Genomic DNA, 19,776 nt, shown 5'->3' on the forward strand with positions numbered 1-19,776 from the left:
CCATGGCTTGGATGGCAACACTCTGTGCTGGGTTAGGAACTGGCTGGAGGGCCGGACCCAGAGAGTGGTGGTGAATGGTGCCACATCCAGCTGGCAGCTGTCACTAGTGGTGTCCCTCAGGGATCAGTGCTGGGCCCCATGCTCTTTAACATCTTCATAGATGATCTGGATGAGGGCATCGAGTCAGTCATCAGCAAGTTTGCAGATGACACCAGCTGGGGCCAGATGTGACTGAGTTGGAAGGCAGAAGGGCTCTGCAGTGGGACCTTGACCACCTGGACAGATGGGCAGAGTCCAATGGGATGGGGTTCAATAGCTCCAAGTGCAGGGTGCTGCACTTTGGCCACAATAACCCCATGCAGAGATACAGGCTAGGGTCGGAGTGGCTGAGAGCAGCCAGACAGAGAGGGATCTGGGGGTACTGATTGATACCCGCCTGAACATGAGCCAGCAGTGTGCCCAGGTGGCCAAGAGAGTCAATGGCATCCTGGCCTGCATCAGGAATGTTGTGGTCAGCAGGAGCAGGGAGGTCATTCTGCCCCTGTACTCTGCACTGGTTAGACCACACCTTGAGTACTGTGTTCAGTTCTGGGCCCCCCAGTTTAGAAGGGACGTTGGGATGCTTGAGCATGTCCAGAGAAGGGCGACGAGGCTGGTGAAGGGCCTTGAGCACAAGCCCTATGAGGAGAGGCTGAGTGAGCTGGGATTGTTTAGCCTGGAGAAGAGGAGGCTCAGGGGTGACCTTATTGCTGTCTACAACTACCTGAGGGGTGGTTGTGGCCAGGAGGAGGTTACTCTCTTCTCTCAGGTGGCCAGCGCCAGAACAAGAGGACACAGCCTCAGGCTGCGCCAGGGGAGATTTAGGCTGGAGGTGAGGAGAAAGTTCTTCCCTGAGAGAGTCATTGGACACTGGAATGGGCTGCCCGGGGAGGTGGTGGAGTCGCCGTCCCTGGGGCAGTTCAAGGCAAGGTTGGACATGGCACTTGGTGCCATGGTCTAGCCTTGAGCTCTGTGGTAAAGGGTTGGACTTGATGATCTGTGAGGTCTCTTCCAACCCTGATGATACTGTGATACTTTGAAATGAAAGTTTATTCAGTGATCCTGCTTTTCCAGGGAAGTGGAACACAATGACCTCTAGAGTTCTCTTCTGCCCTCCATCAGCTCATCCCTGGCCAGCTTCTCTCTCACACTCAGTCTCTCCAGATCTTTATCCCTTCTGCCCTCAGTCCCAGACAGTCTCTTTCTCTCTTTCCTTTCTCCTCTTTTCACTCTATTTCCAAACAGCCCTCTGCCCTGGTGACACCATATCTGGAGTCTTGTGTCCAGTTCTGTGCTTCCCGGTTCAGGAGGAATAGGGAACTACTGAAGAGTCCAAGGAATGCTACAAGGATGACGTAGGGACCAGGACATCTGTCTGATGAGGAAAGACTGAGGCCTGGGGAGCGTTTAGTCTGGAGAAGAGAAGGATGAAATGACACCTCACTGCCGTGGCCTTCAAGTTTCTCTTGGCTGGTTTCTACCTTCCAGCTCAGCACTGCACACAGGTATGGAGTTCATAGTCCTTAGAGATGACAGGGATGGGGAAGCAGGATGAATTTTTTGCAGTAGCTCCAAGGGACACTCAAACTGCTGAAGGGGTGAAGGTCCCAGCACACAAAGGTGAGGCACGAGAGGCTGTTCTCAGGTCCCCACTGTCCACATGCTTTGGGAATTTCCAGAGAGGCAAGGCACAGCAAGCCTTGTGCACCAGGGTTTGGCAGAGCTGCTGACCTTTGCTTTCTTCCAGGCACCATGGGGCAGGTCACTGTCACCCAGCAAGAAGGACAAGCCACAGTGAAGCAGGGAGACACCTTCCACACCAACTGCACATACCAGACCTCCTCAAGTGTTTACTTGCTGTGGTACCAGCAGAAGAAAGGCCAAGCTCCCCAGCTGCTCTCGTACCACGCAGCAGCTGGCTCCAAGCTCAGCGGCCGTCTGACCACGCTGCTGAGCACCACGGGCAAATACAGCCTGCTGCAGCTGGAGGAAGTCGAGGTCTCTGACAGGGCCTTGTACCTCTGTGCTGTGGGTGACACCATGGTACAGGAGCTTGCTTGGCTGTGCAAGAAGCCAGGGGAGGGAGGGGATGTGGCTGGGCAAGGCTGAAATTAGGTAAAGAGTCCCTCAGATCTGTTCTGGCAGTGGTTTTTTCCCTGAGCACCCAGGGATCTGCAAGAGAAGATCCCATCATCTAATCCATTCTACCCAGTATAGGCAATGATATATTCAGATGTGGTCTTAAGTACTACAATAACACACTCAGCATAGGCTTTGTGGTCTCATCACCAATGTGTTGAATGCTGCTCTGTGGAGAAGAGCCAAGAGCACATCCATGAGCCATTGCATTCAGGCATTAGCCATTTCTTCACCCTGACCACCATTCATGGTCACAGTAACTCCCATCTGCCCCAGTAGCAACTGGATTTGTTGCTCAAGACAAAATCACCTTAAAACTGATTCCACTGCCTCTTGACCATCAGCTGTGGTGGTTGATGTAAAGATGCTGCAGCTTTTCCTTCTCCTGTCTGCATCTGCACCAATAAAATAATCCAACCATAGACAAAGAAGAGCTGAACTCAACAGTTCCAGCATGGCACTTCCCTGGGCCCTCACTCCCCTCTGCTCTCAAGTGAGACAGTCCCAGCATCAGCCCCATGTCATCAGGTATCTCTTCTATCACACTGGTAGAAAGAAAGAAAGGATGACAATCTCCTGGGTGGTTTTGATCATCTCCTCTACAGGGACCTGTGGCTCTGGAATTTGCTGAGAAGAAAACACCACCAGAGACAGAGGAGATTTATTGTCCTTTGGTTGTAGCAGAGTTTCTGCAGACATGAAGACATGTGCAGGCACAGCCAGTGCCACAGGAAGCCCTGCACACACCCCCACCCCAGACATGTCATCACAGCAGTGTTCACAAGTGGCACAGGCCCTGGCATGCTCACACGTGCATGGAGATCTGGGTGTGCATGGCCATGTTCACACACACACATCTGCACACAGCTGTGCCCATGCACATGCACACTGAAACACGCACTCACTCACTGTCCTCCCACACCCTGTGTGTGCACAGCCCTGCCCAGATCCCCCAAATGCTCCTGCTCCACCCCATCTGCAGGCCCTTAATCCCTGAGGTGGTTCCAGGGCATAACCAGAAGCCAGACACCAGCACAAACAGAGCCTCAGGCACAGACAGGTGCAGCTGCACAGGAGGAAGTGCAGCCTCTCCCCACACTCAGAACCAGGACACAGAACCCAGCTCTCTGTGTCCTGGACACCTTTAGTCAAGCCCTTGGAAGCCCAGAACTAAGAAGCTCAAGCTTTAATGAGAGCAGAGGGCTTTGGGGCCTTAGTGAAACGCACAGCAGTAGTTCAGTCACCTGTGATCTCACCACAGGAACAAGAGAAGGTCTCTTGTGGTCTAAGCCATAGGGACTTGCTTGCACATTCAGCCTGTTCACAAGCAAAGTCTATGCACGAGAGACAAAGACCATTCCTATTGCTGCAGCTCCAGGGGCACTCCAGCCAACAAATCAAAAGAACTCCAAAGTCTGGCATGATCCAGCCCGTGTGTGATGATGGCCTTAGGGCAGTTGTGGAGGTGTAGGACCAGCTCCAGCTTCAGTGCAGGGGAAGGTGCTGCCCTGACATGCTCACAGGTCGGCAAATTGTTGTGTGTCTGAGGGCATCCAGATGGCCTGCAGCTGCAGCTGCTGAGGCTGGCTGTGTGGTGATTGAGAGAGCGGGGGGTGGGGGGTGAATTTGAAGCCTCTGTTTGCTAGGGTACATGAGGCTGAGCTGGCCAGGGAGAAGGAGACCCAGGTGCCAGGTGAGAGGATTCAGGCTCCAGGCAGGGTCACTGGATGGGCTGAAGCCTGTGATGGTGTTTGAGAGGTGCAGGAACGTGGATGTGCTTGTGTCTGCAGAGGGTGAGCAGGTGTTGTCCCTGGGAAATGTGTGTCACAGACGTGCTGGAGACACTCAGCAAAGGACCTCTCTGGGTGATGAGGGGACTGGAGCAACTCTCACGTGGTGACAGGCTGAGAGCTGGGGTGGTTTAAGTGGCAGAAGAGAACCTGGACAAGTACCTGAGAGCAGGCTGAAGAAGGCAGAGCCAGGCTCTTCTCCATGGCACCCAGTGACTGGACAGGAGGCTCAGCCCTTGGCTGAGGGAGCCCCAGGGGCTGGTGCTGGAGGAGGGAGAGCCCCAGAAGGAGCTTCTCAGGCCCAGCAAGAAGAGGTCCTTTCTCTTGCCCACTTCTTCCTTGGCTCCCCTAGCAGAGTCATTTCCGGCAGCTCTGGTGTCTCGGGGCTGGGAGGTGCTTTTCTGACTCTCACTCCACACACAGGCAGCTTGGGCTCGACATGCTCCTCGGATACCTCATCCTCACTGCCTTCCTGGGGCAACGCCTGGGTAAGTCCTGCCTGCTGCTCACTGCCTGTTTCTTCTCCTGCCCAGGAAACTCTGAGCAGCCTTAGCAGGTCCCTGTGGGGAAGTTCTCTTCAGTTCCAGGAAAACGCTGGGAAATGTCAGCTCACTCTTGTGGTTTTGCACTCCTTGGCTCCAGATTCTACTGCTGGGGAGCGGAGGGGAGGGAGGAGAGGAGCAAAGCTGCTAGAGGGAATTTCAAGCTCTCATCCCACTGTTATGGAGAGGGTGCCCATTCTGCCTCCTGGCTGGCACCTCCCTGACATGGCCTTCAGGTGTGTGCTGGCTGATGACACAGGCAGGGCTCCCTCTTCCTGCCATTCAGCTCAGCACTGCACACAGGTATGGAGTTCATAGTCCTTAGAGGTGACAGGGATGGGGAAGCAGGATGAATTTTTTGCAGTAGCTCCAAGGGACACTCAAACTGCTGAAGGGGTGAAGGTCCCAGCACACAAAGGTGAGGCATGAGAGGCTGTTCTCAGGTTCCCACTGTCCACATGCTTTGGGAATTTCCAGAGAGGCAAGGCACAGCAAGCCTTGTGCACCAGAGTTTGGCAGAGCTGCTGACCTTTGCTTTCTTCCAGGCACCATGGGGCAGGTCACTGTCACCCAGCAAGAAGGACAAGCCACAGTGAAGCAGGGAGACACCTTCCACACCAACTGCACATACCTGACATCAGATTTTCGAGGCTTATTCTGGTACCAGCAGAAGAAAGGCCAAGCTCCCCAGCTGCTCTCGTACCACGCAGCAGCTGGCTCCAAGCTCAGCGGCCGTCTGACCACGCTGCTGAGCACCACGGGCAAATACAGCCTGCTGCAGCTGGAGGAAGTCGAGGTCTCTGACAGTGCCTTGTACCTCTGTTTTGTGGGTGACACCACGGTGCAGGAGCTTGCTTGGCTGTGCAAGAAGCCAGGGGAGGGAGGGGATGTGGCTGCGCAAGGCTGAGCCTCACTGAAGGGGCCCTCAGTTCTCCCCTATCAGTGGTGCTTCCACTGAGCACCCAGGGATTTGCAGGACAAGATCCTCCTCCAGAAGAGGACAGTGTCTGTGGCCAGAGAGATAAGTGGTGGTGAATGAGTCTCAGGTTCCCTTCTTTTCACCATGGGTTATGTAGTTGTTCTGCCCAATGCCATGGGTAGGCAATGCAACTCTTCCTTGCCGCTGCTCTTTGCTTTCTGGATTTCCCTGCTGTACCTTGCTTCTTCAGCTACAGATCTATCCAAGAACACAATGTGGGAGCAGACCACCAGGTGGAGTTGGGCAACGGGCGCTGCCAGGAGAAGAGCTGGCTTTGGAGAAAGCTGCTTCATGACTAGGGAAGAACAAACACCACAGAGCAGCCATCGTGAGCTTGAGCAATGGATGTTGTCTTTGGGGATCCTGAATGGTGGGCACTGGGGCTGTGTGAGGGCCATGCAGGCCCTGGTGTGTAGCTGTAACAGGTTAATATGCTGTAAGGGGTTAGCTGCCTGTTTCTCCCAACAAAGAGGTGAGGGAAAATAACACACACAAGAAACTCTGGGTAGAGATAAAGAGTTGGGATGAAAAGAGTTAACAGAATGCACAATCACCTTTGCCTGTTTGCAGGAGAAGCGCAGCAGAAAGCAGCAGCAAGCAGAAGCCAGCGAGGTAAACCCCTACAGACCTCCCCCTCACACCACCATCAACACCCAGAGCTAACAACAGCACCCAGAACCTCAAAGCAGCAGCTGGAACAGAAAGCCTCCCAGGTTACAATCTCAGCTTCAAGCTCCATAATGCTTCACTCCAGCCAGCACTTTGGTGTTGAAGCTGGCACGACTGCAGCAAGGCATCAACAGCTGCAGGTTCAATACAAAACAAGACACTTGGCCAATCTGTTTGCCACATCACCCTGTGACAGAGCTCAGCCCTGTGTAACTGGAGGGAGCTGTCTGGGGGTAAAGGGTGTATGGCTGACCTGTCCTTGCTGTCCTTGCCCTTGGGTGCAAGCTGTGGTCCTCATTCTGAGGACAGGTGGGCAGATGAGGAGGAGGTTGTAGACTATTTTCAGTGCTTTTTCTCACACTGTCCCAACCTGTGCTGAATCCTTTGGGGCAATCTGCTCATGGAGCCTCTTTTCCCAGCAAAAGGCTACTCAAACCATGAGGAAATCCCTTCTTCACAGGTTTGTGAGCTGATGACACTGCAGAGCCTCCAGCCAGCAGCACCAGGCTCCTCACTGGGGGAGAGCAATGCTTGGGCTCCTTGCCTGCAGGACCTGCCCTGAGGCCAAGGGGCTGCATCTGAGCAGAGATGTCAGAAGGCAGGGTCTGTTCACTGGCTGCGCAGGAGTCAGGGATGCCTTCTTCAGCTCCAAGGGAAAGTGCCTGCAACGGACAGCATCTGAAAGTGCCTCACTGCTGTGTTTCCCACTCTGTCCTTACTCTGGGAATGATGAATTGGCTACTTGTGTCCCCACCTTATCCCCCACCACCCAAGGCAATGCCTTGCTGCCTCACCAACTCAAGGTAGTGACATCAAAAAGGGATCCATATGGAGGCAGAGGCCGAGATATGGAAAACTTCAGTGGCTCTGGAGTGGCCATTTCTGAAGGTGCTCCTGATGCATGGAAAACAGCCCAGCTAATGACATGGGCTGGGTGATTGTTTTCCCAACACTGCCTTTTCATTTCCTGGCTCATGCCTGACCCATGCCCATGCCTGAGAGACCACAGGATGTCCAGGGCAGGAATGTGTCAGTGTTAGCAGAAGCCTCACCTCAATTACCAAAACAGTCCAATGAAGGAAAACAATTTTGTCTTGGTGGGCTTTCCTGTGGCCCCACTGAAAGAAAGAAGCCCTGCAGTCCTTGCCTGGTCAGCCAAGGGCTTCCCTGGGAAAGCACATGCCAGGTATTCCCCTTTCTTTTTCTCATTCCCAATTTGCTCTTGTGTTCACTTGTGGTCAGCTTCCCAGACAGGTGGCTCTGCTGCTGGCATTCATCCTCTTCCTCCTAATGCTGTCCAGATGCTTTTTCAGTATCTTCAGAGAGTAACAATTCCCAATCTCTTTGAGCAAACTGTGTCACAACTCACTCACCCTTACCAGCAAAAGTATTTCCTGATGAGACCAAGAAGAAGGGAGGGATCGTGGAAGGTGATTTAAGATTTGAGTTTATGTCTCCCTACACTCATTTGATTGTTAATCAATTAAATTATTTTCCCTAAGTTCAGTCTGTTTTGCCCATGACATTAATTGCTGAAGGATCTTCCTGTCCTCCTCTCCACTCACCAGCCTTTCATTATCTTTTCTCTCTGTCATGGAGGGCCTGTAGGCCTGAAATAGGCTTGTTTATGCCTTGCCCTGCCTGGACATGTTTTTCTGCCCAAACCAGAGGTAAACATATTAAATGGATAAAAGGGACACAACAGACCTGGTGCCACAAAGTCTGGGCTGCCAGGACCCCTGGTTGTAAACACATTGTGTAAGCCCCCACACACCCAGCTTGTGCTTCCCTGGTGTCAGCCCAAGTGATCTGCCTATTTGGGAAAGTCCAGGCAAGTGGCTTTTGCCTATTATGGTAAGGTTTGTCTGACTGCCAACCTGATTGGTCATTCTAGTGGCCAAGAGGCCATTAATCTTGGCCCACATTCAATAAATAGGGGTACACAGGTAAACAATGTGCTCAGACCCTCATGTTCTGACCCACTTGCAGCTCAGACCCTTGTGCTCTGACCCACTCACAGCTCGGACTCCCCTGCCTGCGTACATTACTTCCAGAGTTCACTTAAGCCTACCTATATATATATGTATATGTGGAGCCTATAGTCTCCAGCCAGCTGTGCACATCTGCACACCACTGTGTTATCAGGACCAGATCCTGTATTGCCTGCCTTTACCTACGGAGACTCCCGAGCAGTCATGCACACTTTGCATGCCTGCTGCCTATCATTGCCTGGTAAGTGCCATGGTCACTGAGTTAACCAGGAAGCAGACTCTGGATTGTCTGCACACGATCGGCCTGCTAATCATGTGAGAACCATGCTAGAGACTGCATGATATTCTACTCCTGCAACCTGAGATCCTGCCTGCTAAGAATCCCTGGACAGAGCATCCAGCACAAAGGCAGAGATTGCATCCTTCACTTGGAGAACCAGGTCAGAGACAGTCATTCCCCCAGAAGCTGGGAAGATTCATCCTTTCCCCTCAAGCCAGGAGGATTCCAGCCTCACAGTCCATGGGCAGAGATCCCCTGAAGTTTGGACACTAGGCATAGGCTGTGACATAGCCCCGGAGGGCGACTGATAATTAATCAGAATTGTGAGTAATTGTTTTGATGCCTCTGTAATAATCTGTTGTCTCTGTCATAGAGCAGAAGCAGTTTTCAGCCCATTCTGCTGGGCAAATAGTATATAGACCCCAAATGGTACTTGCCGCGGGGAAAAATCCTCTCTGTTTATAGTTCGAATGTTTGCTAGTTATTATTAAGTTACTGTAGATATTTATCCTAGAATGTTTTCATAACCATGTAAGAATCCACTTTAATATACAGTGGTTGGGGGTGGCGAGAGGTCAGAATATTGAGTTTAATAAATATATATTTTTATAGAATATTATCTCACCCCAATTAATTTCTCCCCTCTGCCAAAATCGGCATAGGTGGTGGAATACCCCTCCGTGACACTCTCCTCTTCTCAGCTGAGGAGGGTTCTGACAGAGCAGCATCATGGGCACCTGTCATCCAGCCAGTGTCAACACACTTTTCCTGCCCTTGCAGTGCTCCTGCTCTGCTGCTGACAATTCTAGCCCCACTGAGGATGGTTCCACTCCAGTCTGGACTCTTAGTTTAATTCAGTTTCACAACTCTGGGAGTGGCTGATCATGGCTGGCTGTCCCACTCCTGCCTTGGCAGGCCAGCACACAGCTGCTGGAGCATTTGAAAGGATGGAGATTACTTCATGGGCAAGGAGAGAGGCTGAGGAATCCTGCCAACCATGTGCTGGCCATCCCTGAGTGACAGGGAGTGGAAAGACAGACCCCATGGCTTGCACAGGAAAGACAGAGAATTGATGACACACAGATTACCTGTGCTTCTGAGCGCACAGGGACCTTAAGGGCTCACACTGGAATCTCAGTCTGAGTGCCCAGCAGGGAAACCTCACAGTTTCCAAAGGATTTGAGACCACACCCTTGAAAGCCAAACTGCTGTGCCACAGAGGTGTCCAGTAGAGACCCTCCTGCCAAGAGCTGTGCACAGGGAGCCAATTTTCTAAGCCCATCTCTCCTCCTGAATGTCTGTAGCTGCATGGGGTTATTGTGGCCAAAGTGTAGGACCCTGCACTTGGTCCTGTCGAATCTCATCCCAGTGGCCTCAGCACATGGGCCCACCCTGGCCAGGTCCCTCTTCAGCATCTTCCTACCCTCCAGCAGATCAACTCCCTCCTAGGTTGGTGCAATCTGCAAATTTACTGAGGGCAGGCTCCATCCCTTCAGGTCCACATCACTGATAAAGAGGTTGAACAGACCTGGGCCCAGCACTGATCCCTGGGGACACCACTGCGCACCTGACACCAGCTGGCTGCTGCCCATCCACAGCCACTCTCTGTGCCTGCTCACCCCGCCAGTGTGTAACCCAGTGAAGGCTGCACCTGCCCAGGCCATGAGCTGCCAGCTTTGCCAGGAGGATGCTGTGGAAGACTGTGCCAAAGGCTTTGCTGAAGCCTAGCTGGAGCACACCCACAACCCTCCCCTGTCTTATCAGGCAGGTCCCCCAGTCATGGAATGCAAGCAGGTTGATTAGCCAGGACCTTCCTTTCCTGAACCCATGTTGCCTGGGCCTCATTCCCTGGTTTTCTTGTACATGTTGCTTGATGGCACTCAGGATGAGCTGCTCCATAACCTGGCCAGATACTGAGGTCAGGCTGACAGGCCTGTAGTTTTCTGGATACTCCTTCCAGCCCTTCCTGTGGATGGGCATCACATGGGCCAAACTCTGGTCAGCTGGAACCCCCCCAGGTAGCCAGGACCAGTGATCGGTGACGGAGAGCAGCCATGCCAGCTCTTGTGCCAGCTTCCAAAGCACCCTAGGGTGACTCCATCTGCAGCCATAGACTTGTTAGGGTCTAAGTGGCCCAGGAGGTCACTAGCAACTTCGTCTTGGATTACAGGAGGGATATTCTGCCCCCCATCCCTATCTACAATTCAAGAGGCCAGTTGCCCTGGCGACAATCAGTGGGTTTGTTGAAGACTGAGGCAAAGAAGCTGTTAAGTACCTTGGTCTTTTCCTTGTCTTCTGTTACCATGTTCTCCCCTTTGTCCAATAAAGAATGAAGATTTTCCCTGGCCTTCCTCCTGTTATTAACACTTACAAAAGCACTTTTTATTATCCCTGACAGAATTGGCCAGGTTAAGTTCAAATTGTGGTTTTCCATCTCTAATTATCTTTCTACGTGAATTTACAATATCCTTAAGTGCTTCCTGGCTGCTCTGCCACTTGTTCCAAAGCTGATACTCTCTATTTCCCCTTGAGTTCTTGCAAAAGCTCCTTGCTTACCCAGGCTGTCTTCTTCCCCACTGGCTCATTTTATGGCACATAGGGACAGTCTGTGAATGGGTTCAGTGAGGGGACGACAAGGTGGGCAGAGGACTGCCTGCACTGCAGGGTCAGAGTTGTGACCGTGGTGTAAAGCCCAGCTGGTGGACAGGAATCTGCATTAGCTATCTTGTTTCCAGCAGGAACAGGAGCAACCTGCTCGTGGAAAGAGAGAGGATGGACTAGACCACGGAAGAGACATTGTCTGTGAGTGGAGCAGAGGCAACGGGCAGCTGCTGGACAATGGAGAGCTCCAGCTAAGCAGCAAGGGGAAAGCAGAACGAACCCTAGAAGGGATTTCCCTGGAAGTTTCTGCAATCTCCATCCAGGACCAACCTGATCTAGTGGGAACTGTTTCAAGCAGGGAGCTGATCTAGGTGACCTCTGGTGCTACATTCTGTCCCTCTCTTCCCGAGCCCTACCTTCCCAAGGGCACAGTTGTCCTCAGCCCCTCCCCCCCTGCCCCTCACCTCAGCACCACTTCAGGGCACTGTGCTGGCAGTGCAGGGGGCAGCTGAAGGGAGTCTCTCGGCATCCTCAGCCGATCCACAGCGAACCAAAGGCTGTTGTTTCCAGCCCTGGCGCTTGAAGCCGGCATAGGAAAGCTGCTCCATGGCCTGGGACAAAGCTCGGCTGCTGGGGCAGGCTGCTTCTTGCTGGAGAGGCCTTGCTGGAGGGCGGAGAGAAACCATTTGGCAAGAGCCACCCAACTGGCCCCGGGACAGAAACTGAATGCAGAGCCCAGGGGCGGGGCGGAGCCAGCGGAGGCAGAGGGGAGCGCGGGCGGCAGAGGGGAGCAGGTGCAGCCGGAGCAGAGTCGGCGCTGGCGCGGAGCAGCGAGGCGCAGGCGGCAGAGCGCTTAGATGCGGCGGGGCCAGGGCGCGGCGCTGCTGGGGCTGACGGCGGTGCTGCTGCTGGGTGCGGGGCTGCGGCACGGCTGGGACGGGGCGCTCCACAGGGACCCCGCCTCTTATCTCCTATTTCAACGTCATCTTCCATCCCCCCCCCCCCTCCATTTCGCCACCACCTCTCTCTGTAGGAGCCTGCTCGCACCTACCTCTGCCTTTCCATGCGCCCTCTCCTTCCCCTGTGCGCTCAGCATTTGCTTTCCTTCGCAATCCACCCCTCCCTGTAACGCACACAACTCTCCTGTCTCCTCTGTTCTCTCTCTACACACATCCATGCACCTGCCTTTTCATTCTCTCTCTCAATGCAACGCTTCTGGATTCCCTCCCAGGCTTCTGCCTCTGCACACCCACACCAGGATCACTCCTTCTCTGTTCACAGGCGTCTGCCTCTCGTCGTCTCCTGTCTCCCGCCTCTACTCCTGACTTGCTGTGCGAGAAGAGCTGTCAGACCTGGATGGCCTTTAATGACCTTTGGCATTTCTTCTTCTCCTGCCCAGTAGCAGCTGCAGCCAGAGCCCAGGTGCAACAGGAGCCGTCAGCAGACACCACCGAGGGCAGCGGCATCTCCGTCACCTGCTCACACCCCAACATCCAGTCCCACCAGATAATTTACTGGTACCGGCAGCTCCCGAGACAGGGTCCCACCTTCCTCGCTGGAGCTCTCCAGGGCTCGCAGGAGCTGCGGTCCCCGGCCGGGCGGCTGTCGGTGGCGGCAGACCGCCGCTCCAGCACCCTGTGGCTTGCCCGGCCCCGGCTCAGGGACGCGGCGGTGTATTCCTGCGCCCTGGGGGACACGGGGAGAGAAGCCGGGGCTGCGTCCGGGCACGAACTGCCGCGAGTGTGCCAGGGCCGTGGGGACAGTCCCGGGCGGGCCCGCCAGGGGCTGCTGCCGATCCCCCAAAGCGAGCGCCCTTGGCCCCGGCAGCATCACTGCATCGGCTGGATGCAGCCAGCAGGGGCTGCAAGTTCCGCTGCGAGGAAAACACCAGCAGGTGCTGGCAGGTAGAAGCCTTCAGATGCAGGAGTCCATGGAGTCACCATGGTTGGAAGAGGCCTCTGAGGTCATCAAGTCTGCCCACGAGCTAACTCTGCCAGGGCCACTCCTGCACCATGGCCTTGAGCACCATGTCCAGATGGCTTTCCAGTACATCCAAGAATGGTGATTCAACTGCTTCCCTGGGCAGCCTGTGCCAGACTTTGAGAGCCCTTTCAGTACAGGACTTTTTCTGGTGTCCAACCTATGTCTTCCCTGGTGTAAACTGAGGCCATTTCCTCTTGTCTTATCAGTTGTGACTTGTCAGAACAGGCCAACCCCCACCTGGCTTCAGTCTCCATTCAGGGGGCTGTAGAGGGCCAGAAGGTCTCCGTCAGCTTCCTTTTCTTCAGAGTAAACAACCCTAGCTCCATCAGCCCCTCCTCATGAGACACATTCTCCAGACCATTCACCAGCTTTGTTGCCCTTCTCTGGACATGCTCCAGCACCTCAATGTCTCTCTTATGCTGTGTTGCCCCAAACTAAATACAGTACTCAAGCTGCAGCCTGCTGCAAAGTCATCCCCCGCAGTCAGGAGTTATAGCCCCACATAGGCTGGAGAGGGGGGTGGTGAGCTCACAGGCACCTTCTGGCACTCTCCACAGTGATCCGGTATTGGCACCACAAGCTTATTTGACAAGACTCAGAAACCTGGAGATGAGACCAAGGAGACAGGTCAGAAGTGTGGATAGCACACCCTGAGCACAGCCTGAAGGACTCCAGGTTATCAGTGAGGGAGTCACAGATTGGCTGAATTGCCCCCAAGGGGCTGCAAATGTGTGATGAAAGAGGGCTGGAAGGAGACCTCTAGGCAGAGCCTGTGGGCTCCAGCCAGTGTCTGTGGAGCTGTGTGTGGCCGGTGGCAATGAGAGAGCTGTTCAAGCCCATGGTCAGACTGAAGGAGTCTCTTCTTCCTTCCCACTCAGCAGCCCACAGCAGCTGTTACACCTCACTGCCAGAGAAAGAGTTTCTTGGTACAACACATGAGAGCTCCTGAGGTTTTCTACAAAGCTAAAGCAAGCTATGAAGGGAAAATGTCCCCTACTCCCTGGACTGGGGAGTCAGCAAAAGCCTCAAACTGTGAGCAAGACCTAGCAGGCAACATATGGGCAACATTCCTGGTTCAGCCTCAAGGGCTGTCTGCCTGCTTTTCATGTCTCCACCTCTGAGTAGGTGCAATAGTGCTTTGTCAAGCAGTGTCCATGTCACTTAGAGTAATTTCTTGTGTGAGTGCCAGCAACTAGGCACACTGGGGTGAAAGAGAGATCAAGGAGCCAGTAACCGGCAAAGAACCAATGGACACAGGCCTAGTGGACATGAGGCTGAGCTGGCCAGGGAGAAGGAGACCCAGGTGCCAGGTGAGAGGATTCAGGCTCCAGGCAGGGTCACTGGATGGGCTGAAGCCTGTGATGGTGTTTGAGAGGTGCAGGAACGTGGATGTGCTTGTGTCTGCAGAGGGTGAGCAGGTGTTGTCTCTGGGAAATGTGTGTCACAGACGTGCTGGAGACACTCAGCAAAGGACCTCTCTGGGTGATGAGGGGACTGGAGCAACTCTCACGTGGTGACAGGCTGAGAGCTGGGGTGGTTTAAGTGGCAGAAGAGAACCTGGACAAGTACCTGAGAGCAGGCTGAAGAAGGCAGAGCCAGGCTCTTCTCCATGGCACCCAGTGACTGGACAGGAGGCTCAGCCCTTGGCTGAGGGAGCCCCAGGGGCTGGTGCTGGAGGAGGGAGAGCCCCAGAAGGAGCTTCTCAGGCCCAGCAAGAAGAGGTCCTTTCTCTTGCCCACTTCTTCCTTGGCTCCCCCAGCAGAGTCATTTCCGGCAGCTCTGGTGTCTCGGGGCTGGGAGGTGCTTTTCTGACTCTCACTCCACACACAGGCAGCTTGGGCTCGACATGCTCCTCGGATACCTCATCCTCACTGCCTTCCTGGGGCAATGCCTGGGTAAGTCCTGCCTGCTGCTCACTGCCTGTTTCTTCTCCTGCCCAGGAAACTCTGAGCAGCCTTAGCAGGTCCCTGTGGAGAGGTTCTCTTCAGTTCCAGGAAAACGCTGGGAAATGTCAGCTCACTCTTGTGGTTTTGCACTCCTTGGCTCAAGGTGCTCTGATTGTTTGAAAGAAGAGAGGAGAAATACCTCAGACTCATTCTCCATCCTTTTTCTCTCTTTCAACCCCACTCTCTGTGCATGTCTCTCCTCTTCCACCTGCTGTGTCCAGAGAAGATCTCAGCTGTCTGTGCTGTCCCACACTCTTCTCAATACAAAATTGAAGATCTGGTCAAATTCTCCACAGGGAACTTAAATGCCTCTCCTGGCTGGTGCATGCCTGCCAGTTTTGTCCTGGATGACATCACATCAAGAGCTCCCTCTCTTTTCCAGTCAGCTCAGCATTGAATTTACTCAACTACTTAGTATACTTGAGAGGTGATAGTGGTGAGGAAGCAGGATGAATCTTTTTTAATAGCTCTATGGGTCTTACTAAGAGGTGCTGCTCATCTCATCACACAAAGATCAGGCATGCCAGGCTGTTCCCTGGTCCCCTGGATAGTCATAGAAGAAAGATGAGAATCAGGAGCACTGCACAGGTCTCCTCAGGATTAACACTGGGATCAGAGCTCTTAGATCCTGCCCAAAACTGTTCTCCACCTGAATGTGCCAAGGCCTCAGGATGCTCTGGCAGCAGAACAGAGCTTTCTCACCAGGGTTTGGCATCCACCTGGTTTGCATCCAAGAGTACTTCCTTGCAGAGCTGATGAACTTTGCTTTCTTCCAGGCACCATGGGGCAGACCAGAATCATCCAACAAGAAGGACAAGCCACAGTGAAGCAGGGAGACACCTTCCACACCAACTGCACATACCAGATTTCTAACTTTCAGGCCTTGCTGTGGTACCAGCAGAAGAAAGGCCAAGCTCCCCAACTGCTCTCGTACCACGCAGCAGCTGGCTCCAAGCTCAGCGGCCGTCTGACCACGCTGCTGAGCACCACGGGCAAATACAGCCTGCTGCAGCTGGAGGAAGTCGAGGTCTCTGACAGTGCCTTGTACCTCTGTGCTGTGAGTGACACCATGGTACAGGAGCTTGCTTGGCTGTGCAAGAAGCCAGGGGAGGGAGGGGATGTGGCTGGGCAAGGCTGAGCTTGGCAGAAGGGACTCTCAGTCCTCTCCTGGTTGCACTTCTTCCCCTGAGCACCCAGGGACCTCTTCCAGAAGAGGACAGTGTCTGTGTCTGGAGGGGCAGGAGAAGGTGGTGAAAGAGTCTCAGGTCCTCACATGTGTTGTGTGAATTGATATCTATCAATCAATTAATCTCCTTGCATTCTAGCCAAGTCCTCAGAGATCAGAAGGACTCATTGTGGATGGTTTCCTCTCTTCATAGGATGGTAATGATAGTGGGTTGCTATAGCTTCGACACCAGACACAGTAACAGCCCACGTTAACAACTTGCCAAAGTCACCCTCAGGGAGAGGTCTAAATCTATCTGTACAGACACTGACACCTCCCTACTGGGACAGACCTGGAAATTAATCACCTGCTTAGAGACAGGACTAATGCAAGCCTAAGTGAGGTGGGCCAGAGGAGATGCAGCGAATGCTGTGACATTTTGAGTTAGTCACCCAAGTCCATTCGGTCAGTAGGAGCCACTTGAGAGCTGGAGCAGTACAAGAACAGGCACCTGCTGAGGGGATTCAATGGGTTTCCCACTCTCAGGCATAGGACACTAATGGGGCCATTAGAACGAGCCTGAAAGTTCCAGGACCCAGGATGGACTCCAGGATTACCCAATGGGATCACCACATAAGTGGCTGCTGGGCAGGAAATGTCTGTCCCCAGCTAATTGCCCTTTTCCACAAATCACCTATAATTGTGCCCAGAGACAGAGAAAAGAAAGACCCAGCCAGGCCCTGCCACTGTGCAGGGGAGCTGCTCCTGGCAGAGTTCCCCACTGCGGGACAGGTGCTTTTAACCTTAGAACCCACATCATCTCTGTGTCTGGGTGGCCACTGATGCCCTTGGAAAGGAGCACAAAATTAATAGCTGCTGAATCACCCCTTCTGTTTCAAACTGGTTATCACAGGAGTCCTCTTTCTTCTTGTAGGCAGAGCTCACCATCAAGGACCCAAGGACCTGCAATCAAGCTGGAAACAGATGCTCCTTTCAGGCATTTTGATAACTATTGTAGTTATGTGGTAGGGTTAAAGTTGCCCCCCAAAATAAAATGACCAGACTAGCTCAGAAGGTTTAGAAGCAAGATAAAGCTACATATTCACAGCAAAACTAAAATCTCATGTACCAACCATATTTACACATGTTTACAGTTCAGAAAAAACACAAAGGTTCTCTCCTGGGCAAACTCAGAAGCCACCTTCTTCTCCCCCCCACCCCGAGAGATGAAACCAGGCCCCACTGTTACGTACTCAGCCAAGGTTGGCGCAGCCATGTGAGATCAGTCAGTGTGGGGTGAAAGAAGAGGAGGCAGGAAGCAGCAGAGCGAGAACAACTTGTGCAACAAATTCTATGCTAGTCCAGCTAACAAATGAAATAATATAGATTTATCTATTATCTTTCTTCTATAGCCAATCCTCTATTTGATTTACTTTCTATTCAAACATGTCCACAAAGTTCCTCTTTCTTCTTTATAATCAGAGTGATAATTCTACCCTACCACCAGCATTCAGTGCATTCATCTTTATAGGATGTGTGTGTTAGCAGCACAGGCAATGCTTCAGGTGACCATTCTGCTCTCCTTATGGTCACACAGGCTCAGGGAGATGGGACTTCAGATGCCACCTGGGAAATGACACAGAGTTACATGAAGACTTTGGGGGCACCAAGACCAAGGCCTTTGCATGGCATTATCTCAGGCTGCCAAAGAGGATTTGAGATTCTTTCTGTCTCCTGTGAACTTACTAATTTTGAATAGGACTAATACCACCTTTTTGCCATTTCTGCCAAGGACAGGGATTATCCCTCAAAATTAAAAGATCCTCCTTTGGAGGGAGAACATGACAATTTGGGCATCAAATTACACAGTCTAGGAAAAGCCTCCTAATCTTCCTCAAAATACTGCTTTGTGGATGTGGACATGCAAAGCTATGTGACCAAATCTTACAATCTCTGTTCCTCAATGCAGGGTCCAAAACGGTGCTTACACTCTTCTTACCTAACACTGGAATACCACACAGGAGTAAAACGTGATTTTGAAACTACTTCTTTGTGTCCTAACTGAACATCTGATTTCATTTTCCCTCAGAGGCAGATGGGTCCCAAACTGAGAAACTGTGTGGACAGTAGGCAAAATCCATGTATCACACCCCTGGGCAATTAATCTCTTTGATGCTTGAACTCATATTTGCCCCACATGTACCCTGAAAAGGCACCAAATTGTTCTGGAAAACATTACTTGGGAATTACATTTGTGAAGCAGTTGGACTGGATACACCTTTAGGGAACTGAATTTACAATTCCAGTAAGCCCCAAGGATGACTCTGCAGAACAGGCTGGCATTAGGCATGCTTCTGTTGAAGGAACAGGGTGGGTGTGGGATGTCAAACCTCACTGATGGCGAACACTGCATTACCATCCGCGACACTTCTACCCCCACTGAAGAAGCTCCTGCCAAAATGAAGGCATTGCCAACCAGAGAGATGGACTGTTCCAGCCCTTGCAAACAACAGACTGGTTTGACAGACTGTCCCTGGATTTGTGGGGTGCATCTGTGACAGAGGCTTTGGGAGCCATGGTGTGGGGAAGTTGGTTACTGAGCATTGGGTTGGATTTCTGGTTTTCAGAAGAGCTACAGTTCAATGTATGATCAACCTTTATATTCTACTGCTGCTTCTCTCTTTTCTCCATCTGTCTGCTATATAGGAATCACCAGCCCAGTAGAAGAACTTGAGTCACTGTGTCCTGGCCATGACCTAAAGTTCTGCCAGAATCATGCTGTTTGCACCAGGCTGGTGAGCATCAAACTGTTCCCAAAGGGAGGACCCCAAGGGGCCAGAGTCTATAAAAATGGTCCAGGCCAGTGTCCCACCATCTTGGAACTCCAGATTGGAGACTAATCTGTGTGACACTGGAGCCTGACCTGGTGACATCTCTCTCTCCTCTTGTTATCTATTCTCTTTTCCTCCATTGCTCTAATTTTCTCTGATTTCCTTTGACTACAGAGCAGGCTGAAGAAATCTCCTGTACAAAGTTACTATTGCCATTTGTATTTAATAACAAGTTCAGTTGGGTTCAAAAGCCTCTTGGTGCTGGATTCACCTTTCTTCATCCATGGGGGATCTCAGAGCCTGGCACAGCTCTGTCCCTAAGACCATGGTTGTGACAGCACTGGTGCTTGGGCCTGGCTTCAGCTCTAACAGCCAAGCGGTCAGGACAGCTGGACACAGGAGATGGCATCTAGGAGCACCACTGCTTCCAGAAGAGACAAGCAGATGTTCCTTTGGGCCTCAATCATCCCACTCCTAGAGCTCACCACTCAACTGAAATCAACCTGTCTCAGTTCTAATTTAAATTCCCAGAGACTCAAATATATTTGATAAAACCAAAAAACAATTTATAGAGTGCCCTTCCCTCTCCCCCCTTCTTTTCCAAAAGAAAAGAATTAGATGTAGAGAGAGGAAAGGTAAGCACACCCAAATAAACAATCTCACTCTGATTTGGAAGTTAAAAAAGAAAAGTTTAGCAATAAATTAAAAAGGTATCTGAGGTAGGGAAGTTACAAAGGTATAGGGAAGGGAGAACAAATACAAAATGTGTAGATACAACCAGATTTTGATGGTAATGGCTTTGTCTGCCTCGTGGGTGATGA

At 52.3% G+C, this 19,776-nt stretch overlaps 1 protein-coding gene and 2 gene segments (V, D, J or C); all 3 read left to right on the plus strand.

Annotated features, from left to right (window-relative positions):
* The first annotated feature begins 1,791 nt into the window (after positions 1 to 1,791).
* LOC135191819 (uncharacterized) lies at positions 1,792 to 11,887 on the plus strand. The gene is made up of 5 exons (XM_064174419.1): positions 1,792 to 2,082; positions 4,396 to 4,456; positions 5,056 to 5,336; positions 6,203 to 6,298; positions 11,750 to 11,887. Exons 1-5 carry the CDS (start codon positions 1,792 to 1,794, stop codon positions 11,885 to 11,887), a joined length of 867 nt encoding a protein of 288 aa, XP_064030489.1.
* Positions 11,847 to 13,235, plus strand: LOC135191666 (T cell receptor alpha variable 4-like). The segment is given in 2 exon segments: positions 11,847 to 11,942; positions 12,433 to 13,235. Coding segments are annotated over 2 exon segments (561 nt in total).
* A 1,624-nt stretch (positions 13,236 to 14,859) lies between these two features.
* LOC135191821 (T cell receptor alpha variable 1-2-like) lies at positions 14,860 to 17,130 on the plus strand. The segment is given in 3 exon segments: positions 14,860 to 14,908; positions 15,736 to 16,031; positions 17,059 to 17,130. Coding segments are annotated over 3 exon segments (417 nt in total).
* Positions 17,131 to 19,776: the final 2,646 nt, after the last annotated feature.

The sequence above is a fragment of the Pogoniulus pusillus genome, chromosome 40, assembly GCF_015220805.1.
Source record: "Pogoniulus pusillus isolate bPogPus1 chromosome 40, bPogPus1.pri, whole genome shotgun sequence".
NCBI classification, from domain to species: Eukaryota; Metazoa; Chordata; class Aves; order Piciformes; family Lybiidae; genus Pogoniulus; species Pogoniulus pusillus.

Excerpts from the sequence above, each read along its gene's own strand:
- LOC135191819 (XM_064174419.1), top strand. The coding sequence starts at position 1,792 with ATGGGGCAGGTCACTGTCACCCAGCAAGAAGGACAAGCCACAGTGAAG. Across the intron at positions 2,083-4,395 it reads GTGCTGTGGGTGACACCATG|CTTGGGCTCGACATGCTCCT; the intron begins GTACAGGAGCTT and ends ACACACAGGCAG. Across the intron at positions 6,299-11,749 it reads CAAGGCATCAACAGCTGCAG|AAACTGAATGCAGAGCCCAG; the intron begins GTTCAATACAAA and ends GCCCCGGGACAG.